A 23,004-nucleotide genomic window follows, 5' to 3' on the forward strand; every position below is an offset into this window, starting at 1 on the left:
AATCTATTCCGGCCAGAATAGATCTAGCCGTTAACGGCCATATCTTATTCAGATATGGCCGATAAAGGCCATGAGTCTGGCCATTAACAACCAGATCTGCTCCTGATATGGCCTTTTTTACCATCAATATGGCTAAAAACGGCCATATCGGAGCCTCCCGATGATGGTGGATTACTCACGATCACTCTAGGTGATTTTCGACGACTTCCGGCAACGGCTGACGGTGGCAAGCAGTGGCTTCGGGTGGTGGGGGTGATTTTGTTATAAATTAAAGTTTTATATAAACGGGGTATTTTAGCTAAATCTTAAATGTTGGGGGTTAAAAAAATTATTCAAAAATTAATAATAAAAATAATATTATATTAATATTTAAAAAGATGACAATTTAGTAATTTAAATAATATATCTACTAATTTATTCCTTTCAACTAAACATATTAATATAACATATCCACCAATTTATTTCAACTAACCAAACACATTTTTTTAAAGATTCTCAATAATCTTCAAGATAATTTAACTTTCTAGTAATTCAATATTCCCAATAATCCAACATTCACTTAACCAAATAGACCCTAAGGGTATAGTCCATTTGTTTAAGATCATTATATTGCATTGTTTAATTTTTAAATGGTCATCATCAGTTAACAATCACTAAGTGGAACACCAAATATTTTATGTGTCAGTAACAAAGCATTAAGTTTTTATAATGTTTACGTAGTTTATCAACACAATAAAATGATCTCTGAATCTGAGCACCTCACTGGTGCATTAACATACATTACATATGCTGCAACTGATGCTACTACACAAAAGCCACCAGGAACATTTCTGCTCAAATCAAACTCTAGGAATGATCAATAATGCAAGAAAGCTAAAGCAACTACTCCATAGCTTCATCTGCCGCAAGCTTTGTGGAGTCCTTGGATTCATGAACTGTATAGAGAACTCCCTCGAAAAGAGCAATTGATTCTTTGCCGCTGAAGAAAATGTTAGTGAAGAAAACAACTTCAGCCAGGGCCGGGAAAACATAACTTCGAAATCTATTGTCAGGGCTTGCATATTAGTTCTTCAGAAACGGTCTAACCAATCAAGAATACTCTCCCCAGAAAACGTCTGTAGATCCTTCATGACATAAATAAGGAGGTCAGAGAAAATAGTACTAAATGACAATGCCGGTAAGTTATAGACATTGATGAAAGAGGGTAAACTTACGAGCTGAAAATCTGGCGGAGTATCCAGTTCTAGGTTCTCGAGATCAGAAATTCCACAGGGTGCACTGTTGTTCCCTTTCATGTTATTTGTGTCGTACCAAAGATCGGTGTATGAGACATTATTAATTCCTGAATTCTCTAAGAGAGCAGAAGAAATGTTTTCTTCCTTGCATAACAAAGATTCTTCAATGGAATTCAAATCAGGATAGTCAACATCCTGAGATTCACCCGCCAACCATGTTATGCTCCCTAGATGGTCCTCAGGCTTAACAGCAGAAGGTAAAGGGGCAGACGATGCTTCTACAATATGCTCTGGTGCCTAATCCACAAAATTCAACTACATTAAGGACCAAAATGAATAAAGCATCTAGTAAACAAACTTGAAATCAAATCATATATGTTCTGTTTTTATCAATCCCAAATGACATGAACTTAAATTGTGTGGATAATTGAAATGAGTTTATTGCCAATTCATGGTATATCACGTTGCATCATTTAGAAACAAGTTTTTGAAAAGAAAAAATCACAGTAGTGATAGCAATCAAAATGTAGAAATGTTATGAACTGTCATTGGCTCATTATCAGAAAAAATGAAGGCTAACCTTACATGATAATGATAAACATCCAATGAAAGCTTTAGCAATTCATTTCACAAACAAGATTTTTTATAAATTAATGCAAATGGCAACCTACAAACTAAAATCTCAATTCCTGTATACGAGCTGTTGTAATATTTCACGTGAGAATTTTACAAAGATAACTACCTACCTTTACAGGTGATGTTAGTATATTACCATCAGCAGCATTATCACATGTTAAAGATTTCTCTGGCCGCGGAGGAATGGGAGGATTTGTATTTGGGGTCCTTGGACTAGTTTCAAGTGCCAAATTGTCCGAATCTTCAATAACTGGACAATCTTCAGCCTTTTCGTTTTGTTTCGGCTGCTGATAGTAAATTTTAGAAACCACATATTCACCATCCTTTTCATCTTCGTCAGTCCCCAGATGGTACTGCTGCATGACCCAATTGGCCTTATCTGGTTTGCTGCCCTTCTTTGAGCTCTTATAAAGAACCATGATTTTCTTGCAGCCCTTCTGCACTCCATTTTGTATCACAGCTTTGGTTTTACCAGTTTTGTGCCAGCGCGCATGATCTTCAGTTAAACTATGTTGATTGTGGATCTTACGACGCTTCCTTTGACCAGTAGAATAAGCATTCATTGTTCTGTGAAAGAAATGGACACTGCTTCCATCTTTCTTAGCACCTGCAACAAATTCAGACATTGTCATTTTAATAGTTTATAGACTTGCAATTTCACATGCTTGGATCCATTTGGTCCAATTTGTCAAACCAAAATAAAATTCAGTGTGATCATGAATTGGCATAGAATAACTGGACAATAAACAATAAATCTGATTTACTTGGCAAAAGCAGGCAAATTAAGTTCGTTAAGTCCAGCCTAGAGGACACAGGTAACACCAAAAGAACCTGACAATAACCAAATGTAACCGACGTTCAAATGATTCAGAGCCCTCGTGTACATGGGTGGAGTAAAGAGCAGGGGTTCCTATGCAGCAGCCTTCATAACTTTCAATTTAGAGAATTTACTATCATTCAGCTATTTTTCTTTTAGAGAGAATCATCTTATTGGTTCATTGACTTCATGTTGTTGAAATAATCATCAAAAGGAAGCACGGTCGAAATAATCAAATAAAACTGTAAGCTCGGAAGATCCTCACCTGGAAGATTTTCTGGATGGGTATAACAAATTCCTTGGTCCCCCTCAAGTGTTGGAATAAACTCATCAATAAACATGTGAGGCTTCGAGTCTCCAACACCACATTTTGCAGCTAAATGTTGTACAAGCTCTACATCAGATGGATCAAACTTCACACCAACCGGTAAGCCAGGCCATTCTTGAGAGACCTGTACAAGGACAAACTGTTGTGTGATTAATTACTCAAATGAGCAGGAAAACAACAAATTGATATAAATAATTTTGGAGTAAATACATTCTCTATGATGACATGAACAAATCTAAAAAATTTAGTAAGCTAATTGTGCAAACAAAGACAAATGTTCCAACATACATCACTGTTATCAATGCAATAATGGCAATTTGGGCATTCTCGATTTGCTCCACAGTCTTTGATTAGTTGAGAAGATGATCGAGTGGCATTTCTCACTTTCTTTGCAATTGCTCTACTGTTAACTATCCAACTCCTGCAACAAACACATGCCATAATCTCAAGGTTAATACTATACTTTCAAAGAAATCTTACAATGATTTTCATATAAAGTGAAGAGGCAAAATCTGAGGAGAAACTCATTATATTCACTCTTTTGTGTAGAGATCTTTGTGTAAGTGTAAGATTACTCTAATTATAAACCACAAGCAGCCAAGAATAAAAAAGAAAGGATAAAAAAAAAGGACAAAATTATAAGCAAAGAGTTCAAGTATGCTGAAGAACAACATAAAACAAACATCAATTGAATCTAAGAATAGCCTGCTGAACTTATTGGACCATGCCGGTTTTATTTCGGCTGCCATGTATTTGAGACTTGTTTGGCATAGATCAAGAGACACCATCACTTCTATTCACTGCATTCTATTGGGGAGTTGCAAATCCAACTTGATTAACAGGAAATTATTTAATCATCTAATACTCATTGATCTTTGCAGCTATTTTGTTACTAAAATACCAAGGTAATAATCATCCATTAAACCACGAATGAGCTTCATTCTTCAAAAAGAAATCCTACATCAAAGTTTACTCCAATATTCATCTCCTACAAACTCCCTTTATTGTCAATTTACTTATGGCAGCGTACGGTTGTCAAATAAACAGGGTACCCAGAAGTTCCTTCTTTTCTTTTTAACAAAAAAGTTGGAAAGGGTTTGTCAAATAAACACCAGAAATTGAATCCAAAACATATTTATCAATAAATTTGTAACTGAGTCAGTTCATACACATAAAAAGAAAAAAGAAAAGCAACATTTTTATCAAACCCAGCCACCCAGAACAAAAATCTCAAAACAAGAAGAAAAAAAAAAAAAAAAAATCTATTCAAGGGGTTTCTCCAATCATCTTCAAACAACAATAAAAAATGATTTTTCTTTCATAAAAAAATAAAATCTTGAAGAGAGACTCAGCTCAGTTCTCAGTATAATCATATCACAGAGACACAGACTCATCCTCGATTTCAATCTTACCTTGACATGTCTAAGAAACAACAAAGATTAAGAAACAGAGAGCGAGAGAGAGAGAGAGAGAGAGAGACAGTAAATTGCTTAACAAGTTTACAGGAAGGTTTCACTTTTCTCCACTCGACTAAGTTAACTGAACAGTGTGTGACTCTCCAAGGTTAAGAGAGAGTGTAAGTGAGCGGGAAAACTCAGTTTCGGTCCTCTTATGAGAGGCTTGTAAACCGAACCCCAGCTTCGGATAGAAGCATTTCAGACAGACGAGGCAAATCTAACGTCTTTTGTGGGTCCCAAACGTTGACTGAACCTAAGTCCGAAGCTGCCTGTTCGGACACGAACCTAAATCCTGTCTTTAGAAAGTGAAGCACTTGGCAACCTCGAAGACCGGGTCAGTGGTATTTTCGTAAATCCGTATAACCAGATTGCAGTAGGGACATGAAGCTTCCGTGCCCTCCAAGCTTAATTTGGAAACAACAGTAGAGTTTAATCTTGTGAAATTCCCACTTTTTCCAACAATAATTAATAATTGACGTTTGTATAGAATCGTCTCCACTTTCCATTCTTGTTAGCCGTTAGATTGAGATCACTGTAAACTTACGCGGCTTGAGTAGACCCCGTAATTTCCCTGTAATCTCACACTTTGTATGGCTCTGTAATTACCGCAGACTTTCCTTGAAGAGTTGCTCAATTATCACTTTTTATATAGAGTAAACGACATTTTTCCACCGAAGATTTGGCTAATCTGTATGTTCCCACTATGGTTTATAAAATCTAGATTTTCACTTTTAAATTAATAAAAAACTGTTTAATCTAACTGTTAAAAGGGTAAAATGATCATTTCAAAAACGATAAATTTTAAAATAACATTTCACTTCTCAAACTCATCTTATTGGCGATTTCAGGTCATTCTGGCCTGTTCCCAACACAGTCAACCCTTTCCAACACCACCATTACAATCCCCTCAACCCGCACATCAAAACCCCTAACCTTTCTGCTTGATTGAATCCCCCAATTGCTGGCCACCGCTCTTAGTTTCAGTGGCGCGTTTCATCCAAATTCCGACAGGTCTCGGCACCAGAAACCACCCCGACACCACCAATAATATCACCGGCTTCCCCCACCAAAACCCTCAACATCGTCAATCACAATTGCTCGCTGATTGCCACCGCCTCTCCCTTAGGTTTTCGCATGTTGTCACGCCTTTCCAACCAAATTCCGGCCGAGGTGAAATTGGGTGAAAAAATTAGGGGTTTTTGTGAGGAGGATAAATGGATGCTGAGGGTGGTGTTGGAGAGGTCCAACGGTGCCGAAATCAAGCCGGATTTTTTGCTGGGCCAAGATCTCTTGTGGGGGTTATTTGAGAGAAATTTGAGATATAAGAATTATTTTGAGAGAAAACTAAAGTGTTAATTTAAGGGTGGGAATCTGGCATTTATGAAACCTTGGGTGGGTAAAGTCGTTTACTCTTCTATGTATTCATATTGAGTCATTGACGTTACTATTAGATTTTTCCTCTTTCACTTGTGGATGTTGATGGATTATGTAAAAAGTAAAATAGATGGATGTTTTTGCCTTTGGCTTGCTGTGTACAACTTATAAATGGGAGCTGTAACGAGAAATAGTGCCTGCCACTGCTGTTACAATTTTCTGGGACCAAATAGTCGTAAAACAAGGAAACTGTACTTTTGTTGGGAATATAAAATGGGTTTTTTTTTTTTTTTTAATTAAAATAACATTACTAAGTGACAATGTAGTGACAAACTCAAATCATTTGGTCAAATCAAAGTTGCTCTCTGTCCTGGTTCAGTGGTTTGGACTACACACATTCTCATAGGATAAACAAAAAAATTAAACAGGAGTAGAAGCCTTTGGATGACCTTATTTTACAATCATAATACATCACAGCAACCTCAACTCCAATTTTCTTGATGGAGCATCTGGGTCAGAGCATTGTAATATAACCGAAAAAACGAAGTTATAATAGAGACATCAGATGCTACAAAGCTCCTATGGCCACTGAACTGGCTGATCTCAAAAGATTTGATTTCTTTTTTTTTTTCTTTTCTTATTTTGTAATCTTGATGTATTCTTTTATATTTGAGGATATAGTTTATTGATCTGCTTCCTAAAATAACATGGGATACATCCAATGACAAATTTGTGCCGTTGGAAGGATCAGTAACATTGGTTAAAGCAGAAGAAGAAACCTCTTGGCTTGTCTTCCGTTCTGGTGTTTGGGGCTGAACCTGAGTCATCTCTTACAGCCATTAGAGAGCTTGTCCCAGGAGACTCTGGTGGTAGTACAGTGTTCTCAGAAGAAAATGTCCGATGAGGAACAACAGGCTCTGATGGCGAATTTGTAGAGAGATAGTGCAGGAGCATCTGGATTATTTGGGTGAAGTTAGGTCGTGCATTGGGATCCTCTTTCCAGCAAGAAGTCACGATCAAAGCTAAATCTTCAGGGAGATCCTCAGCACTGGGCCTCACATTCTGAAACAACAAAGTAAAATATCACATCGTGAAGCCCAAAAAGAAGCTGGAAGTATGGCTGAGATATAATGAACTATGAGAAGATAAAGAGTTATCAGCCATTTAATGCCATGTTGAACAGCACGATTGGAGACCCCTACAAATGTCCTGATCATCCAACCGACTGTCAGATGAGAGAGAGATATTCACTCAACCAACTTTAGATAAAACCAAAAGGACATGCATGGGCCTCGTCAAATCAATATCCTACACAATACAGTACTTTAATGTGAAATGGAAACAATTTCACTCTTCATGAATCTTTAGCGATTGGTTTCATCTACTTTAGCAATTTTGAGCAGCTAATTCGAAGTCCTTCATGAGGGCCACAAGGTCCATCCCTGCCACCCCTTGTATCTCTGCCTCTCTGGACATGGCTGCCCATTTAACAAGTGGCTTCCTTTTAAAGGAGGTCAAGATCAAATCTAGAAGGACTTGATAATGGCCGTCAAGGTTCAACACTTTTCTCAAGGAGTACCCGTCAGTAATGTTTGTGCCGACAAGTTCCAGCCCTTCAACATGTGATGTCTCTTTGGTATCTATTAATTTTGAGTGTGTCAAATGTTTCCGTGTAACTCAATTAAATGGCAGGGAAGGGGCTGTCTGCAGCTGTTCTGGAATTAAGCAAGCATCTGGGACATTTCAAAAAGGGTGCCTTTTCAACACTAACAGAGAAAAAACACCCTCAAAAAATCCATCCCATCTTCATTATATAACAAGGCGGCCAAATAAAATTACCTTAAAAGCAGCTGCATATGCTGCTTGTAGATTTGACATGCCTTCAAATGGTAACTTATTATGGATAAGCTCCCACAACACAATCCCAAAGCTGTATATGTCCACCTTGTGATTGTAGTGCTTTTTCTCTCCGCGTCTTAATGTGACTGTGCTGTAAAGCTGTCACCAAAGGTGAATCAATATTTTAATATGGAACATCTCCTTCAGTTGATCAAGATCTGAAAAATATAGCAAAGTACCTCCGGAGCCATCCACCGATACGTCCCCGTTTCAGCAGTCATCATCTCCGTTAATGACTCTTCTCTGGCTAAACCAAAATCTGCAAGTTTTACGGTTCTGTGGTCTGCTGTCAAGATCAAGTTCTCTGGGAAAAGAAGCAAACAAAGTCATAAGAATTATGCTTAGTAGTTAATATCCTAGAAGAAGCACCTACTTCTTCTTTCAACAAATTTCACTTAGGACTATGATACTGTTAATACTATGTCAATTAAAATGAATTTCAAGATCATAGATTTATGGAACAAGATAATTTAAAAAAAAAAATATATATATATATATTCAAGAGTTGCTGCACTAGATTTGGGAGATTATAAAAAATAGCATGTTTGGAATAAATCAGAAGCAGGAAGCCTTTATCAGAACCAGCTGGAGAAATCAAAGGATGAGATTTAGAACTAACCCAGGAAACAAGAACTAAGAGAAACTACAGGATAGATTTTCAATAATCCAAAACTACCCGATAAATATTCAACAAATGTTTTGTGTAAGACAAAAGTTTCAGGCTATATGCTGATGCTAATGAGATAGTTAAACTTCATGTCATAAGAATGTTTAATAAAAGACACAACCCAGTCCCTAAAATACCAAAATCTCCATTTCTCACTTGTGAATTTGGTCTTACATTATTGGGTGCAATAAAAGTAGTAATTGTTCCTTGGCAAAAAATGAACAAGCAAGCAGAGAACAGTAGGGGATAGGGAAGTCTTTAGGGCAGATACAGAGTAATGGAGCAGAAGTAATCTATTATTCCCACCAAATTCTGGAACATGAGGAAGGAATGTTCTGACACAGTTTAACTTTCACATATTTTTGTCATAGGTGGGTAGTCCCAGAAAATCAGGAAAAGAAAATCCATAAAAAAGCAAATAAACAAGAAAAATATCCAATTTGTTTACCTATCAACATGGAAAGCGAGTAATCATGCTACAAATAAGATACACACCAGCAGTTTTGGAGTCATATTACAACAACATTGAACATCCAAAGGGACAAACATACATGCTGAGACTAGGAACTCAAGTTGAATGTTTCTCAAGGGTTACACACCACTTATTAGATCCCTACATCAGCCTCAGAATAAAAGAAAAATACAAAGGCAGAGCACAGACTGATACAATCTGCTTGTGACCAAGCATTTATATTTTTCTTATAGTTTCATGAGTTTGATTAAGATGGCCACTAAACATATACCAAAAAATACTCCAAATTTCACAAACTTAGCACCAGGCCGGCTGTCCATCAAACTGCAGCAGGACTGTCACTGCCCATTCAAGCTAAATATGGTTAACTATCAAATTAAAACAATTGTTAACAAAATCATACCAGGTTTCAGGTCACGATGAATGATTCCATGAGAGTGTAAGCATTCCATGGCACGGGCAATATCAAGGGAAAAACTAATTGCCACACGCATGTCCAAGCACCTCGGCCGCAGGTTAAGCAAATATTTACGCAATGTCCCACCCAATAGGAGCTCGGTTACTATGACCATCACAGGCTCCTTGCAAGCACCTATAAACTGGCAACACAGAATTGTCACCATCTTAGTTATCGGTAATATGATTCAATGATTTTCATATGAAATCCAGTCTCAATAACCGTTGATGGCGAATATCTTTCAATGAAAATCAAATCATAAATTTCACCTATAGGCTAATCAACAAACCTTCACTAAATTCTTATGTTGTACTCTAGACAACATTGCAACCTCTCTTGCAAACCTAGCTTCTCTCTTGGCAATTTCTTCGGGGCTATCTCCTCTATTAACGATTTTAATAGCAACATTCTGATTCTTATATCTGAAAACACAAACAAGAGTTCATAAAGTCAAAGATTGGGATAATCTCCAGAAAGAACCCAACTAGCATATAAAAAAATAAATAATAGTAATTAAAAAAAAAAAACTTCACAAACTGAATTCAATTCAGTCTCTAAATCAAAGAAGCGAAATTCGTAGAGAACACAACAATGACTTACTTTCCCTCGTAAACTTTAGCATGAGCTCCCTCTCCGATCTTTGGACCAACAAAAAGCTGCTTACCATCAACCAACCACTTGGGGTCTAAACTAAACTCTCCAGTAGAAAAAAACTCATTTGCAGATCCCATTTTTCTTCTTAACTCATCAAAACAAGAACCCAACTAACATCTATGACCCAAATCAAACTTCTCCGTGTCAAAACACAGACCCCCACATTCAGTAACAGATCCAAACCAGTAAAAAAAAGAAAAAGAAAAATGAAAAAAGAAAAAAAGAAACTATCTTTACTGAGAAAGAAAAAAACAAAACCAACCCACGAGTGTTTGAGTCACAACGGAGCTATAAAAAACGCAAGAAAGAAAAAAGAAAAGAGTGAATGGATGGGAGAAGGAAGAAGGAAGGTGGAGGATGGATGGGTTGGAATTGGAGATATTAAAATAAAGACATCATGATAACGCGTTGGTGATCTGAGAATATAAAGCCGCGGAAGACACTGAGTCTTTGTCAGAGAAACAGTATCGTTTGGTGTTGTTTAGAATTTAGAAGAAGAAAGACTATAAAAACAAATCTCCGTTGCTTTTGATTCTACTGCTAATCAAATTATTAATTATTAAATTAAAATTAAAATTATTATCGCATTGATTTTACTGTTTTATTTAAAAATAAAAATTTACCATTTTAAACAAAATAAATATACATTTTTTAAAATTAAAATCCTGAGTTATTGTTCTTAAAAATATAAAATAGATTTTGAGTATATTACTGAAGAATCTTGAGTTTGAATCCTTATGACTACTAATAAAGGATAATAACTAAAAATTTATTTGATCGTTGATTTCGTGATTTCGAAAAATTAATTGAGATACGTATAAATTAGATCAAACACTTTTTAATGCAAAAAAAAAAAAAAAAATTGTAAATTTTGTTTGGATTAGTGTACTAAAATAATAAAAAAATAATTTTTTAATGGGTTTTGTCATTAAAAAATTAAATGATTTAAAAAAAGATTATTGTATAAATAAAAATAAGAAATATAAATACGTGGAAAAAGAAAAAAGAGATTGATAAGAAAAACAAATTGAAAAAGGAGAATAAAATATAAAATGGGTGGGCCGTTACTTGGGCTTTCGTCAGAGAATTGACTTTGATTGTTTCGTACATTAAAAGCCTGACACAACTCCACCGACATGTTTGACCTTCTACTGTTAATTCACTCACGTTAACCCATTTTCACCTTTTGTTGTAATCATTAATGGTTTTTAAGATAAATAATATTTTTTTAATTTTTATATAACATATTAAATGGTTATATTTAAATAAAAATTAATTAAAAAATTTCGCATAAAATAAATAATTTAAATGCATATAGAGCTTAAATTTGAATTCACTTTTGATATTTGATTTGTACTTAAGTTTACGGAAGATAAGATTTGGTTGATAAATTTTGTTGAAAACTATCAAATTATAAATAGTATAATATAAATAATAAATATTTACAAAGTCATCGTGTTGGTTGAATTACTACAAAGTTGATTTTAGGTAAAAGAGCAATAAAAATATTGATGGTTGACATTTGAATGTTATTAAAAAAATCTTAGGTTGTTCTTCAATTCAAATATGATGAACTATTTCAATACTCAATTAAATAATAATATTTGAGTTTGACGTATTGATAAGTTTGAATTTGGGTTGAGTGAGGAAATGGGGATTGAATAAGGTTTATTTTATTATAGTTTTTTTTTTTAAATAATAATAATAAGTAAAGAAAAATGTCTATTATAGAATGTGGATGTGCTAAATACTTATAGGAATTAGTTACATAATTTGGCCTCGACACTTATAGAAGAAATTGAATTGTCTATTATTGAAGGAAATTGAACTAAATTTATGGTTAGAATGAACTTTGTGCATGCCTAACGGCTAGCATGAAAGTACATGATCAAAATAGTTATCATTCATAAATGAAAGTTTGATCAACAAAAAAATACAAAAATAAATTGAAGTTGAAATCAACAACGTGAGAAGGCTAAAATCTCATCGCCTACGAATTTGTTGTCTTTCTTTATCATAAAAAAAAAAAGATCATCACTTGAAGAACACATTGCCCAAAAACTTATCACCTATAGTTAGTTCTTTCTATTAGTTTTACCTAGTATTTTTATGAACGAAAAAAGGAAAACTAGTGTACAATAGATGTAAGTTATTTTGTAACGATCTTGTACAAACGAGTTGGCGACACATAGTCCTATCTCAAGTTCTATCGAAGATTAAATGTAGAGTCATCTTATATATATATATATATATAAAAAGAAAACAAAGTATAAAAACGATGTCGGTGAGGTACAAAAAGCAAAAAGTCTGAAAAAAAAGGGAGGTCGCTTTTAAGGGTAGGTTGTGAATGATTAATTTGTTGACGTTTTGGTTAAATAAAAGTGTTGGTCTTGAGCGAGTCAATCAGGCGGCTCCTCTTTTGGTTATGGGCCTTCACCTTAAGCTTCAAAAAGTGTTAAGACTACAATTTTAACTTCACTCAATCATACAATTTTTTAATCAGCGCGCAAATCCTTGAAATCTTTGTCTATATAATCTTATACGCTACAAGAAACAATTATTATTTTCCATTTGACTTTATTGTAGTTTTAATCACATGTTGTCCTCGAGGTTTATCTATTTTTAAGATTGAATAAGTTTGTTGTCTACTTGCTTTACATGATTCATGACTTGTTTTCCCCTTTTTTTTTTTTTTTTTTTGGATTTTTTTTGTATTTGTTTAATTTTCATGGATTTTTTTTTTTTAAGTTTGACATAAATAAATGAAAATTTATTTTTTTTTAGAAAAATATTGAGAAAATACTATATAGTATATAGAAAAAACCATACCCTTTTCAAGTTAACTATTTGTATTGTTTGAAGTTTCATTTATTAATTGATTCCTTGCATAAATAAAAATTACGACTTATAAAACCTACCATAAATGTTAAAATTAAATCGGTGGCCTCTAATTAATTACTCCCTCGGTTTCAAAATAAACGTCGTTTTGAGGGTAATAATTTTTTTCAAAATAAATGACGTTCTCTTTTTTCAATGTTTTCTAATCCACATCTTCATTCTCCAACCTGCCCCTCATTTCCTCTCTCCACCTTTTTCTCTACCCTGCCCCACACTCCTCTCTCTCTCTCTCTTTATCTATCTCTTCCCCTCATCTCCTCTCTTTCACAATTTCTATCTTTATTTTAATATTTCACACACGTGTTGCAGTGGGAAAAACAAAATTTTCCCACCTTCAATATGAGGAAAAAAGTCAATTCTCTGTACAATTTTTGATTCATTAAAAACAGTGTAAAAACTTAAAACGACACGTATATAGAAACGGAGGGAGTAGTTATCTAGAGCCCACTGCCCACCAACCCAACTCATAATTGACTATTGACCTAAATTTCAACATGAAAAAGGGGATTGAATTAATTACTAAAATTATAACTAGATAATAAGACTCTGGGTTACCCAAAGATATTGTGTTCGAGTTATACAAAGTAACCATGTGAAAGCTCAATAGACCCCAAAGATTATTTAAGATACGCGCAAACTGGTGAATGTTCAATAAACCTCGAAGATTAGTTAAGTTATGCGAAAACTGACGAATGTTCAATAGACCTCGAAGATTAATTAAGGTATGCACAAACTAACGAATGTTCAATAGATCAATGATTAATTGAGGTATGTGCAAACTGACGGATGTTCAATAGACCATAAGGATTAGTTGAGATACGCACAAACTGGTTTGGACACACAGTTATCAAAAAAATTATCATATTCACAAATATTTAAAAATCGAAAAAATTGTTATTAATTTCATTTTAAAATTATCACAAATGTCTTGTCAAACTCCCACAAAATTTATCATAAACCTCTTCTAATATTGGAAAAAGATTTTTTTTTTTTTTGGTAACCAGGGTGTCTGAGCCAGCTTGCGTACACCTCAATTATTTTTCGAGGTCCATTGAACACCCTACAAGCCCAAAAGACTAGGTAAGTCACAATGTTATTGTGGTAAGTGGTCCTAATGTTTGAATCTAGGAACTTAAGGAATTGATGAACAAAGTAAAATGCAATTTGGTAAAGTGAGTTCTTATTTAATTAATGAAGAAAAACATAGTACATCCTTTTATACAAGAAAAAATAGCTACTTACTGCTAGCTAATCCTAATCTAACTAACAAACAAAATGCTGTTTTACAACTCAGCTGGAGCTATTTAACCATTTCGGCTTAACTGACTAACTAATATTAAAACAATAAATAAAATATTTAATTTGTACATCCCCACCTCAAGTTGGAGCCTGATGAAAATCATGCAAGCCCAACTTGGAAACAAACTGATGCAACAAGGGACCAGCCAAGGACTTAGTAAAAATATCAACAACTTGAAGCTTGGAAGAAATATGTTGAGGAAGTACAAAACTAGCCTTGTATTGATTACGAACCACATGACAATCAATTTCAAGATGTTTTGTGCGTTCATGAAAGACAAGGTTGGTTGTGATGTGAAGAGCAACTTGGTTATCACACCATAAAGGAATAGGAAGGTGCAGAGGAATATGAAAGTCTTTGGGAATATAGGAAATCCATTGCAATTCACATATAGTGGAAGTAAGGCTACGATACGCAACTTTAGCAGAGGACCTGGAAACAGTAGTTTGTTTCTTAGTTTTCCAAGAAATTAAGGAAGAACCAAGATACACACAATAACCAGTAAGAGATTTCCTAGTATTTGGACATGAAGCCCAATCTGCATCACAAAAGGCTTCCAAGTTAAAAGAATTATGTGTAGGGAAAAATAAACTTTTGGAAGGACAGTGTTTCAAGTATCGAAGAACATGCACAGTAGCTGCCCAATGATTATTACAAGGTTGTTGAACATACTGACTAAGTTGTTGAACAACATAAGCAAGGTCTAGGTGAGTAAAACCAAGATAAATTAGTCGACCAACCAACCTGTGATGCTTATCATGATCAGCAAGTAATTCATTCTTAGTAGTAGTAAACTTGAACTCTTTAAGTAGAGGGGTAAAAGTAGGCTTAGCACCAAAGAGCCCTGCATTTTTAAGAATGTCTAATGCATACTTCCTTTGATAAATGTAAGTACCCTGAGAAGACCTAGCAATTTCGAGACCAAGGAAGTACTTAGTATACCCAAGATCCTTGATAGTGAACTTGTCATGAAGATAGGTCTTAACAGTAAGAATGTCAGCTTCAGAAGAGCCAATAATAATGACATCATCCACATAAACTAAAAGAGCAAAAGAGGAAGAAGCTGTAGATTGAATAAACAAACAAGCATCATGAGCTGACTGAGAAAATCCATAGGCAATTAATTGAGAAGTGAACTCATTATTCCATTGTCTAGAAGCCTGTTTCAAACCATACAAGGATCTTTTTAAGCAACAAACTTGGCTGGTCCAACCTTAGTGTAACCATCAGGAGGTAACATATAAACCTCTTCATCAAGATAACCATATAAGAATGCATTATTGATGTCAAGCTGGTGAATGGGCCATAACTGGGTAGTAGCCACATCAAGAAAAATACGGACAATAACCAACTTTGCCATAGGTGAAAAACTGTCAAAATAATCAATGCCTTCAACTTGATTATAGTCCTTTGCAACTAACCTAGCTTTGTACCTGTCAACAGAGTCATCAAGGTTAAGTTTGATCTTATATACCCAACGAGAACCAATGGCTTTCTTTCTTGCAGGTAAAGGTGTTAGCTCCCATAGCATTATTTGCTTCTAAAGCATTAAGCTCATTTTTCATGGCTTGAACCCATTGAACATTAAGTATAGCTTTATCATAAGAAGCTAGTTCTTAGATACTAGACACATTTTCCAAAAAGGACATATATGATGTATTAAAAAGAGGTGATTGAACATATGGAAAAGTAATTGGTGTATGAGGTGAAGAGGTAGAAGACATAGTAGCAGTGGCAGTGTAAGTCGATGTAGAGGAAGCAACATTAGACACAAAGTTATCTAATCAAGCAGGTTTTTTTGATAATCTGGTACTATGTCATGTAGGAGGAGGAACACCAAGAGAGGTTGAGATTCAATAGGAGAAGATGTAGTTAAGGAAGATGGTGAAATTGAGGGAGAATGAGTTTGTAATTTTGCAGAAACATGAGTATTAGTAAGAGGGGTGAAGTCATTGTCTTCAGAAACAGGAACAAGAGGTAAAGATACCTCTGTTGAAGAAGAACAAACTTGTTTGAAAGGGAAAGAGTTTTCATGAAATATGACATCTCTTGACATAATTTTTTTTTTTTTTGAATGAATGTAAAAAATTTTATATGCCTTTTGACCAGTATAATATCCTATGAAAACACACTTATAAGCTCTAGGGGAAAACTTATCTTTGTTTGGATATGTGTTTGTAGCAAAACATAAACAACCAAAAGTCTTGAGGAAAAAATAATCTGGTGGTTTGTGGAAAAGTATTTCACAAGGTGTTTTCCATTATAAAATATGAGTGGGCAACCTGTTAATGATATAAGTGGCTGTAAAAATTGATTCCCGACAAAACTTTTAGGTAGAGCAGATTGAAACATAAGAGCTCTTGCTACTTGAAGCAAGTGTTTATGTTTCCTCTCTACTAACCCATGCTGTTGTGGGGAATAAATGCAATATTTTTGATGTAAAATACCAAGATCAAGGAAAAGAGTTTCACAATCTTTGCCAAGAAATTCAGTTCCATTATCAGTTCTAATGTTCTTTATTGATAACCAGAACTGATTTTTAATCATGCTGAAAAATGTAGTTAAGGTATGAACAATTTGACTTCTATGACTCAAAAGAAAAGTCCAGGTTGCCCTACTAAAATCATCAACCACGGTTAAAAAATAATGTGCACTTGTAAATGAAGCAATTTTATATGGTCCTCATATGTCTGCATGAACTAACTCAAATGCTGTGTGAGTATGAGTTGTACTAGTAGGAGAATGTACTTTGTGTTGTTTTGATAAAGGACATATATCACAAATAGAAGTATTAAAAGTAGAACACTTGGTAATATAAAGTTTATTAAGAACAACATGTGATGGATGGCCTAATCTTTGATGCCATAGAGTTGAAGTTGTGGCATCATTATTGGCATAACAAAAGGTATTATATGTATGAGGAGTATTAGATGATTCAATCCTAGATACAAACTGTGAAGAATGGGTTTTAATCGTTTCTATAGTAAAAGAAGATTTGTCTAAAATGTATAATCTCCCAACTAACTTGCCAACTACCAACACTACTTCAGTTTGCAGGTCCTGTAAAAGACAATGAGTAGGATAAAAAATAAATTTGATAAGTGTAGATTCAGAAAGTTTATTTACAGACAACAAGTTGAATTTGAAATTGAGAATTTGTAAGACCTCATTAAGGGTTAAAACTTGCTGTAAAACGAGTGTTCCTATATGTTGTACAAAACTGATTGATCCACCTGGTAGGTATACAGGGATGGGTTTATTTACTAAAGTATAAGGATTTAACATTGTAAGATCAGTACATATATGACTTGAGGCTCCTGTGTCTATAATCCAAGATCCTGAATCTAACAATTCAATAGAACTTAATGCATGTTTTAGACCAATACTTGCAAAATCAGCAACATGTGCAAAATTGATTACAGACCCATCAGCTAGTGCTTTTCCCTTTATAAACTTTGCCAATTCTTGCTGAATTAGCTCAGATAGTGTAGCACTGCATTCAATCCCATTGCTTTTTTGTTCATTTTCAGTCTAGGGTTGTTCAACGAGGCGAGTCGACTCAAGCTCTTGAGTACGGCTCTCCTCATTTGGAATCGAGCCGGTTTGGCTCTATTCTTGAGAGAGCACAAACCGAGTTCAAGCCTGCCTCGGCTCGGCTCGTTAGGCTAGCGAGCCGAGCTAGGCTCGAATTATTAGGTGCGTTTTGGGGGTTTTATTAAGTATAGGGGATTAAACTAAAATTTTTAAAACAAAAAGTTTGCAAAAATGACAAAGAACACCCTAATGTTAAAATCCCTAAAAACGCGACTAAAATCCTTTCCCCTAAAATCAAACCAAACCAAACCATTTTAGGCAAGTTGTCGGCATCATATTTGGTGGAGAGTGCAGGGAAACAAGGAGAAAGAAGGAAAGAAATATGAGTTGGTGGAGAGTGCAGGGAAACAAGGAGAAAGAAGGAAAGAAATATGAGTTGGTGGAGAGTGAGGGGAAACAAGGAGAAAGAATGAAAGAAAGAAAGAGAAAATAGGAAAAAAGGAGAAAGAAGGAAAGAAAGAGAAAATAGGAGAAACATGTGTCATTAGAGAGAGAGAAAAGAAGAGAAAGCAAAGAGTAATAAGTGACAAAAGAGAAAAGGAAGAGAATAACTTCAGAGTTGGTGGAGACTGGAGAGAGCAAGGGAAACGGGGAGAAAGAAAAGAAAAAGAAAGGAAAAAAAAAAAAAAAAAGAGAGAAATGTGAGCATTAGTTAGGAGAGATAGAGAGAAAAGAAGAGAGAGCAAATCAATAATAAATTAGAGGGAAAAGAAGTGAAAGAGAAAGAGTAATAAATAGAGAGAGAAAATCTACATCGAATTAAAAAAAAATTGCATGTTTTTTGCTGCTCGCGAGCGCTCTAACTCGGCTCGTTAAGTTGGCTCGCGAGCCAGGCTTGAAATCTTTTTCTCTCTTTACGAGTCGAGCCGAGTCAAGAAATTAGAGGCTCGGCTCGAATTCTTCTTCTTTTTCACGAGTCGAGCTCGTTAAGCCAAAAAACTCGGCTCGGCTCGGGTCGTTAACAACCATAATTTTCACACGTCTAATGGAGTATCTGTCATGTTGCATAATCTAGGCTGAGATTTTCCCTTTTGTTCTTTTAATTCTTTGTACTAGTTCTAGATAACCATGAAGCTTAAAATAGATCCTTTCGTGGGTCCACCATTGTTGCAAAACTCACAATGCCTTTCAGACTCTTCACCATGTCCTTCCTCTGTACCCATTCTTAACAATTGCTTCCTTTTTAAATTCCATGCTTAGCAAACATAACACTATTCTCAAGATTTTCTCCAAATGCTACATGACTTCTCTTTCCTTTTCAATCCTCAAGATCATTGAGTATGCTTGTTTACAATAGCAAAGGATCCACAACCAAGATTTGATTTTTAATATGATCAAAACTATCATTTAAACCCATAAGAAATGTCATTAATCGATTAAAAGAAGTTATCTCTGCTACCGATTTAGCCACACCACAAGTACACTCTGGTATGGGAATCAAACATGTCAATTCATCCCATAATTTCTTGAGCTTCTATAATACTACACACATGCTATTCCTTGAGTAATTGAACTATTATCTATACAATAAAGGTCCATTACTTCACCAAACCTTTCTTCTAACTCCTTCCACAACTCTTTAGCCGAGGTTGTATATAAAAAAGCTTCAACAATCTCTTTCAAATTGAGTTAATATCCAAGAACTAACCATACATCTACCTCACTCCATTGTTCAAACATCCAGAAAGATCTTCATTATGTCATCTCATAGCATCTACATTCCATTTATAAGCCCTAACTTCACTTTTGCACCCAACGCAATTTCATAGAACACTTAAGAAGTAATTCTTACCGATTAGTGGAGTAGAGATAAGAATCATTCCTGGATGATTAGAATTTGCAGATACAAATGATCTCCATTTCGTATGTGTTCTCCATTTGTACTTGATTAAGCACTATCTCTCTTTCACTTTGAAGATTTGAGCTCCTTATGCCATCACCTATGCTTATCGAATCAAAGATTTACCACATAAATAGAAAAGTAGTGTATTCGTAAAAGGATCTTATACTGTATACCATGAATAGAATAAAATGCAATTTGGTAAAGAGAGTTGTTATTTTATTAATGAAGAAAAACGGGAGTACATCCTTTTATACAGAAAAAATAGCTACTTAGTGTCACTAATCCTAATATAACTAAGAAACAAAATGCTGTTTTAACAACTTAGTTATAGCTATTTAACCAACTTGGCTTAACTGACTAACTAATATAAAACAATAAATAACTATTTAATTTATACAAGTGCGTAAACCTCCTGATCGCCCGCAAACAACTTAGGTTTAAATTATTTTCTTTTCTTTTAAAGTTTTATTTTCTAAATTTATATTTTAAGAATAAAGAAAAGTATTTTATGTATTTTTTATTTTCTTGTATTTTTATTTATCTGTTAAAATTAACACCAAACGACTGAAAATTATTCCTTTTTTGTTATTCCGAAAATAATTATTCCTTGGTTGATCATATATTTTTTTCTAGAATTAACCGATTTCAAATAAATAAATAAATATTTGGAAATAAACAATAAAGGCATAATTGAAGCTCACTCCCTCTGCTGAGATCAATGTATTCACCGCAGCTTCCTCTGGGCGCGTACGCGCTTGCCATTCCCAGCCGAGACAGACAAGCTCAAGCAGAGCCGGGCAGTCTCGAAGCCTCTCTTCTCCAGCTACTCCACGATCATCACCACTCCTCTCCTCTCAAACTCCGCCAACAAACGGGTCGGTTTATTTTTCTCTTTCAATTGAAACTTTTTCAATCTTTTTGCATTTTTTTTTTGGGGTGATGTTCGGTTTTTTTTGTTTTTTTCAAAACAGAGTTGCGAAGAAAGAACGATTAATAATGCGCAAAAGGGTGTCTGATTTATTGATGGATGCAATGAATGGTGGGTGCAAGAGTCTTATTTGAATGAGAAAAATTGAGCTTGAAATTCGAACTTTGGCAGCTACAATTGCCCGATTCATAAACAGACTGATCAGTGGTCTTTTACTACTAATGCTATTAACTCTGCCATAAGGTTCGTTTTTTTTTTTTTTTTAATGGTATATACTGTTGGTTTTAGTTTTGTGTAATTTGATGTTTGTTGGATTAGAAGAGATTGATTTGGAGATGTATGGTGTGATCAGGAGTACTTTAGATGTTATGTTGCAGTGGTGTTTGGGCGGAAATAGATAAAAAATTTCTGGATGAAGCATTTGGCTTATTGCTTTCTAGAAAACGGTTTTGTAGTAAGAAAAGCTATAATAGTTATGTTTCTACATAAGTGCTTTCTATGAAGTTCCTCTGTAGGAGAGACGAAGTATTAGGAATAGAATGGTGGAGGTAAGATTACTTTGTGTGTTCAGCAGAAAGAATAGAGAACGATGAATTTTGTCTTACTTTTGGGTAGTGCAGAGGAAGTTTTGATTCTTACATTTAGGGTATTGCAAGAAACTAATAAAGGGAAAGAGCCATTTGTAGTTTATATTAATGTAATGTTTTCTTTTTTTTATCAAACCAAATGGATGGAAGGGTGGTGGATGCATATCTTCTCCTTTTTCTGTTTTCATTCTTCTTCCCTTTTCTCTTCCTATTCTTATCAAATATAGTGTGAGTCTATTTCCCCCCTTTCTGAAGATATAATGTCTGTTCTTAAACTCAAATTAGGCCATTGTTTTACAATGGACCTCAAAATAGGACTTAGCATTGGGGGGAAAGAAACTCGTGTTTGGATGGAATACATAAATTCCTGTTTTAACTACATGAATTTTTGCGCTTTGTTTATGGTAGTGAAAACATAAATTAGCTTAACACAGTTTCATTACGTTAGTATGAGATTGTTTTATGATTGCGACATGGTGATACTCCATGCACATATATGGGCACGTAGGAGTACACTCTAAAATAGTTGCAATAACATATAACATTGATGCATGTAATCATGAAATTTGTATATTAAAAGATGATGCGAAAAGAGTAAGTAATACTTGTCGAAGCATGCCAGTTTACATATGAAATCCTCATTTTGAATGGCTTTCTCCAAGATGTTTCCTATACATAATATTTCTTATGATAACTACTCTATGGGTTGTGTGTTGTAGGAATTGGGACTTTGAGAACTGGATGAAGACCATGGATTTTGACTGTAAAAGCATTAATGCAGCAATCCGCAATATTTACCAAGAATGATTTCGCAGCAGTCCTCATCCTATCGTTTGTCTTTCACACACAGAGCTAACACCCTATGTGACAATGCTAATGCTTCTTCCATTATCAGACCATTGGTAGTAACTTGTGAATTTCTGTGAACACTTCTTCGGCTGTTAAACTTCAATTATTTTGGTTGCATCTGGTGTTAGCTGGTGTGTATTGAAGTGTTTGTATTTTCTGTTTAAAGAGCAAGCACTACGTAACATGTAACGGTAATATTTATATGTTACCCAGAAAATAGATTTTGTTTTATGGATATTGATCGTTCTTGTTCTTGCTCATTGTTTACTAGTTTGTGATAAGCCAATCCTTCTACGAAACTTCACATTTGGAGCGCATAATGTATTTATTTATTGCCATTCCTGTTCCTTGACAAAGAAAAGGTTTCAGTAAATTTGTCCTATCTTAGCCCGATTGGAGAATACTTAGGAATTTGGAAATGAGTGGGAGGAAAACCCTTTGAAGTCGGGTGCATAAAAACTATTTGCAGACAGGAAAGAGGTTTGTGTCAATTCAAGCATCTTTGATCAGTCCTTTCTGGCGGCCAAAGGACCACAATAAACCCCCAAAAGTTGTTAGAAAAATACCTTGTTCCTTACAGTAGAAGATATCTTTTAAAGAAATAAAAAACACAAAAGAGAAAACAGCTGGCGCTTCAATGATTTGAAAATGTGTAGTAAGAATTGGCTCCAGGGAAGTCATCTTTGGGGATAATCTCTGGTGCTTCCAAGCTCTGTACCAGTTTTTCAGCAAGTTTCTTGCTACGGTTAGTTATCATCACTTTATTTCTTCAATTAAATTAATTTTCAAGCTTTCAACTTAAATGGTTTTCACAAATAAACTACTATCTTTTTCCGCTGTGGCGATAAATTTCCAAAGGCATATGGACTAGCTCAACATCTTTTGTCTCTTGTGGCTGTAGTTTATGAAATTTGAAGACTGATTAAGTTGCAGCCCAGTGTCAGTACTGGAAAGCCACAGATGAGGCCTTTCACGTGGCTGACGGCTGAATGTTAAATCCAGATTGCAA

The 23,004-nt window shown here is 34.8% G+C and overlaps 2 protein-coding genes and 1 pseudogene across 5 annotated transcripts; 1 reads left to right on the top strand and 2 right to left on the bottom strand.

The window, feature by feature from the left end:
* Positions 1-683: 683 nt before the first annotated feature.
* Positions 684-4,753, bottom strand: LOC116118349 (SUPPRESSOR OF GAMMA RESPONSE 1-like). Of its 4 annotated transcripts, none has more exons than XM_031404334.1 (6): positions 4,429-4,753; positions 3,305-3,437; positions 2,954-3,155; positions 1,982-2,478; positions 1,215-1,532; positions 684-1,124 (listed from the first exon to the last, which is right to left on the bottom strand). In XM_031404334.1, exons 1-6 carry the CDS (start codon positions 4,434-4,436, stop codon positions 1,071-1,073), a joined length of 1,212 nt encoding a protein of 403 aa, XP_031260194.1. In that variant the 5' UTR covers positions 4,437-4,753; the 3' UTR covers positions 684-1,070. The 4 variants fall into 4 exon arrangements, with proteins under 4 accessions (XP_031260194.1, XP_031260192.1, XP_031260191.1 ...); XM_031404332.1 differs by lacking the exon at positions 4,429-4,753 and adding an exon at positions 3,731-3,804 and having other exon boundaries at positions 684-1,115; XM_031404331.1 differs by lacking the exon at positions 4,429-4,753 and adding an exon at positions 3,731-3,798.
* Positions 4,754-6,377: 1,624 nt separating this feature from the next.
* LOC116118350 (serine/threonine-protein kinase STY13) lies at positions 6,378-10,197 on the bottom strand. The gene is made up of 6 exons (XM_031404335.1): positions 9,943-10,197; positions 9,632-9,764; positions 9,289-9,484; positions 7,926-8,050; positions 7,687-7,845; positions 6,378-6,909 (listed from the first exon to the last, which is right to left on the bottom strand). The coding sequence occupies exons 1-6, from the start codon at positions 10,071-10,073 to the stop codon at positions 6,595-6,597; spliced, it is 1,059 nt and encodes a 352-aa protein (XP_031260195.1). The 5' UTR covers positions 10,074-10,197; the 3' UTR covers positions 6,378-6,594.
* A 10,152-nt stretch (positions 10,198-20,349) lies between these two features.
* On the top strand, positions 20,350-21,953 carry LOC116118338 (annotated as a pseudogene).
* The last annotated feature ends 1,051 nt before the right edge of the window (positions 21,954-23,004 follow it).

This window comes from Pistacia vera, unplaced genomic scaffold (genome assembly GCF_008641045.1).
Source record: "Pistacia vera cultivar Batoury unplaced genomic scaffold, PisVer_v2 Contig840, whole genome shotgun sequence".
Taxonomy (NCBI): Eukaryota; Viridiplantae; Streptophyta; class Magnoliopsida; order Sapindales; family Anacardiaceae; genus Pistacia; species Pistacia vera.

Bases quoted from the DNA above. Each gene is read 5' to 3' on its own strand.
- LOC116118350 (XM_031404335.1), bottom strand. From the start codon at position 10,073: ATGGGATCTGCAAATGAGTTTTTTTCTACTGGAGAGTTTAGTTTAGAC. The intron at 7,846-7,925 runs GTACTTTGCTAT...CTTTGGTGACAG, and splicing joins ATCGGTGGATGGCTCCGGAG to CTTTACAGCACAGTCACATT. The intron at 6,910-7,686 runs GTAATTTTATTT...TTGTTGTTTCAG, and splicing joins CATATGCAGCTGCTTTTAAG to AATGTGAGGCCCAGTGCTGA.
- LOC116118349 (XM_031404332.1), bottom strand. From the start codon at position 3,804: ATGGTGTCTCTTGATCTATGCCAAACAAGTCTCAAATACATGGCAGCC. The intron at 2,479-2,953 runs GTGAGGATCTTC...AATTTGTTGCAG, and splicing joins CCATCCAGAAAATCTTCCAG to GTGCTAAGAAAGATGGAAGC. The intron at 1,533-1,981 runs GTAGGTAGTTAT...TTTGTGGATTAG, and splicing joins TACTAACATCACCTGTAAAG to GCACCAGAGCATATTGTAGA.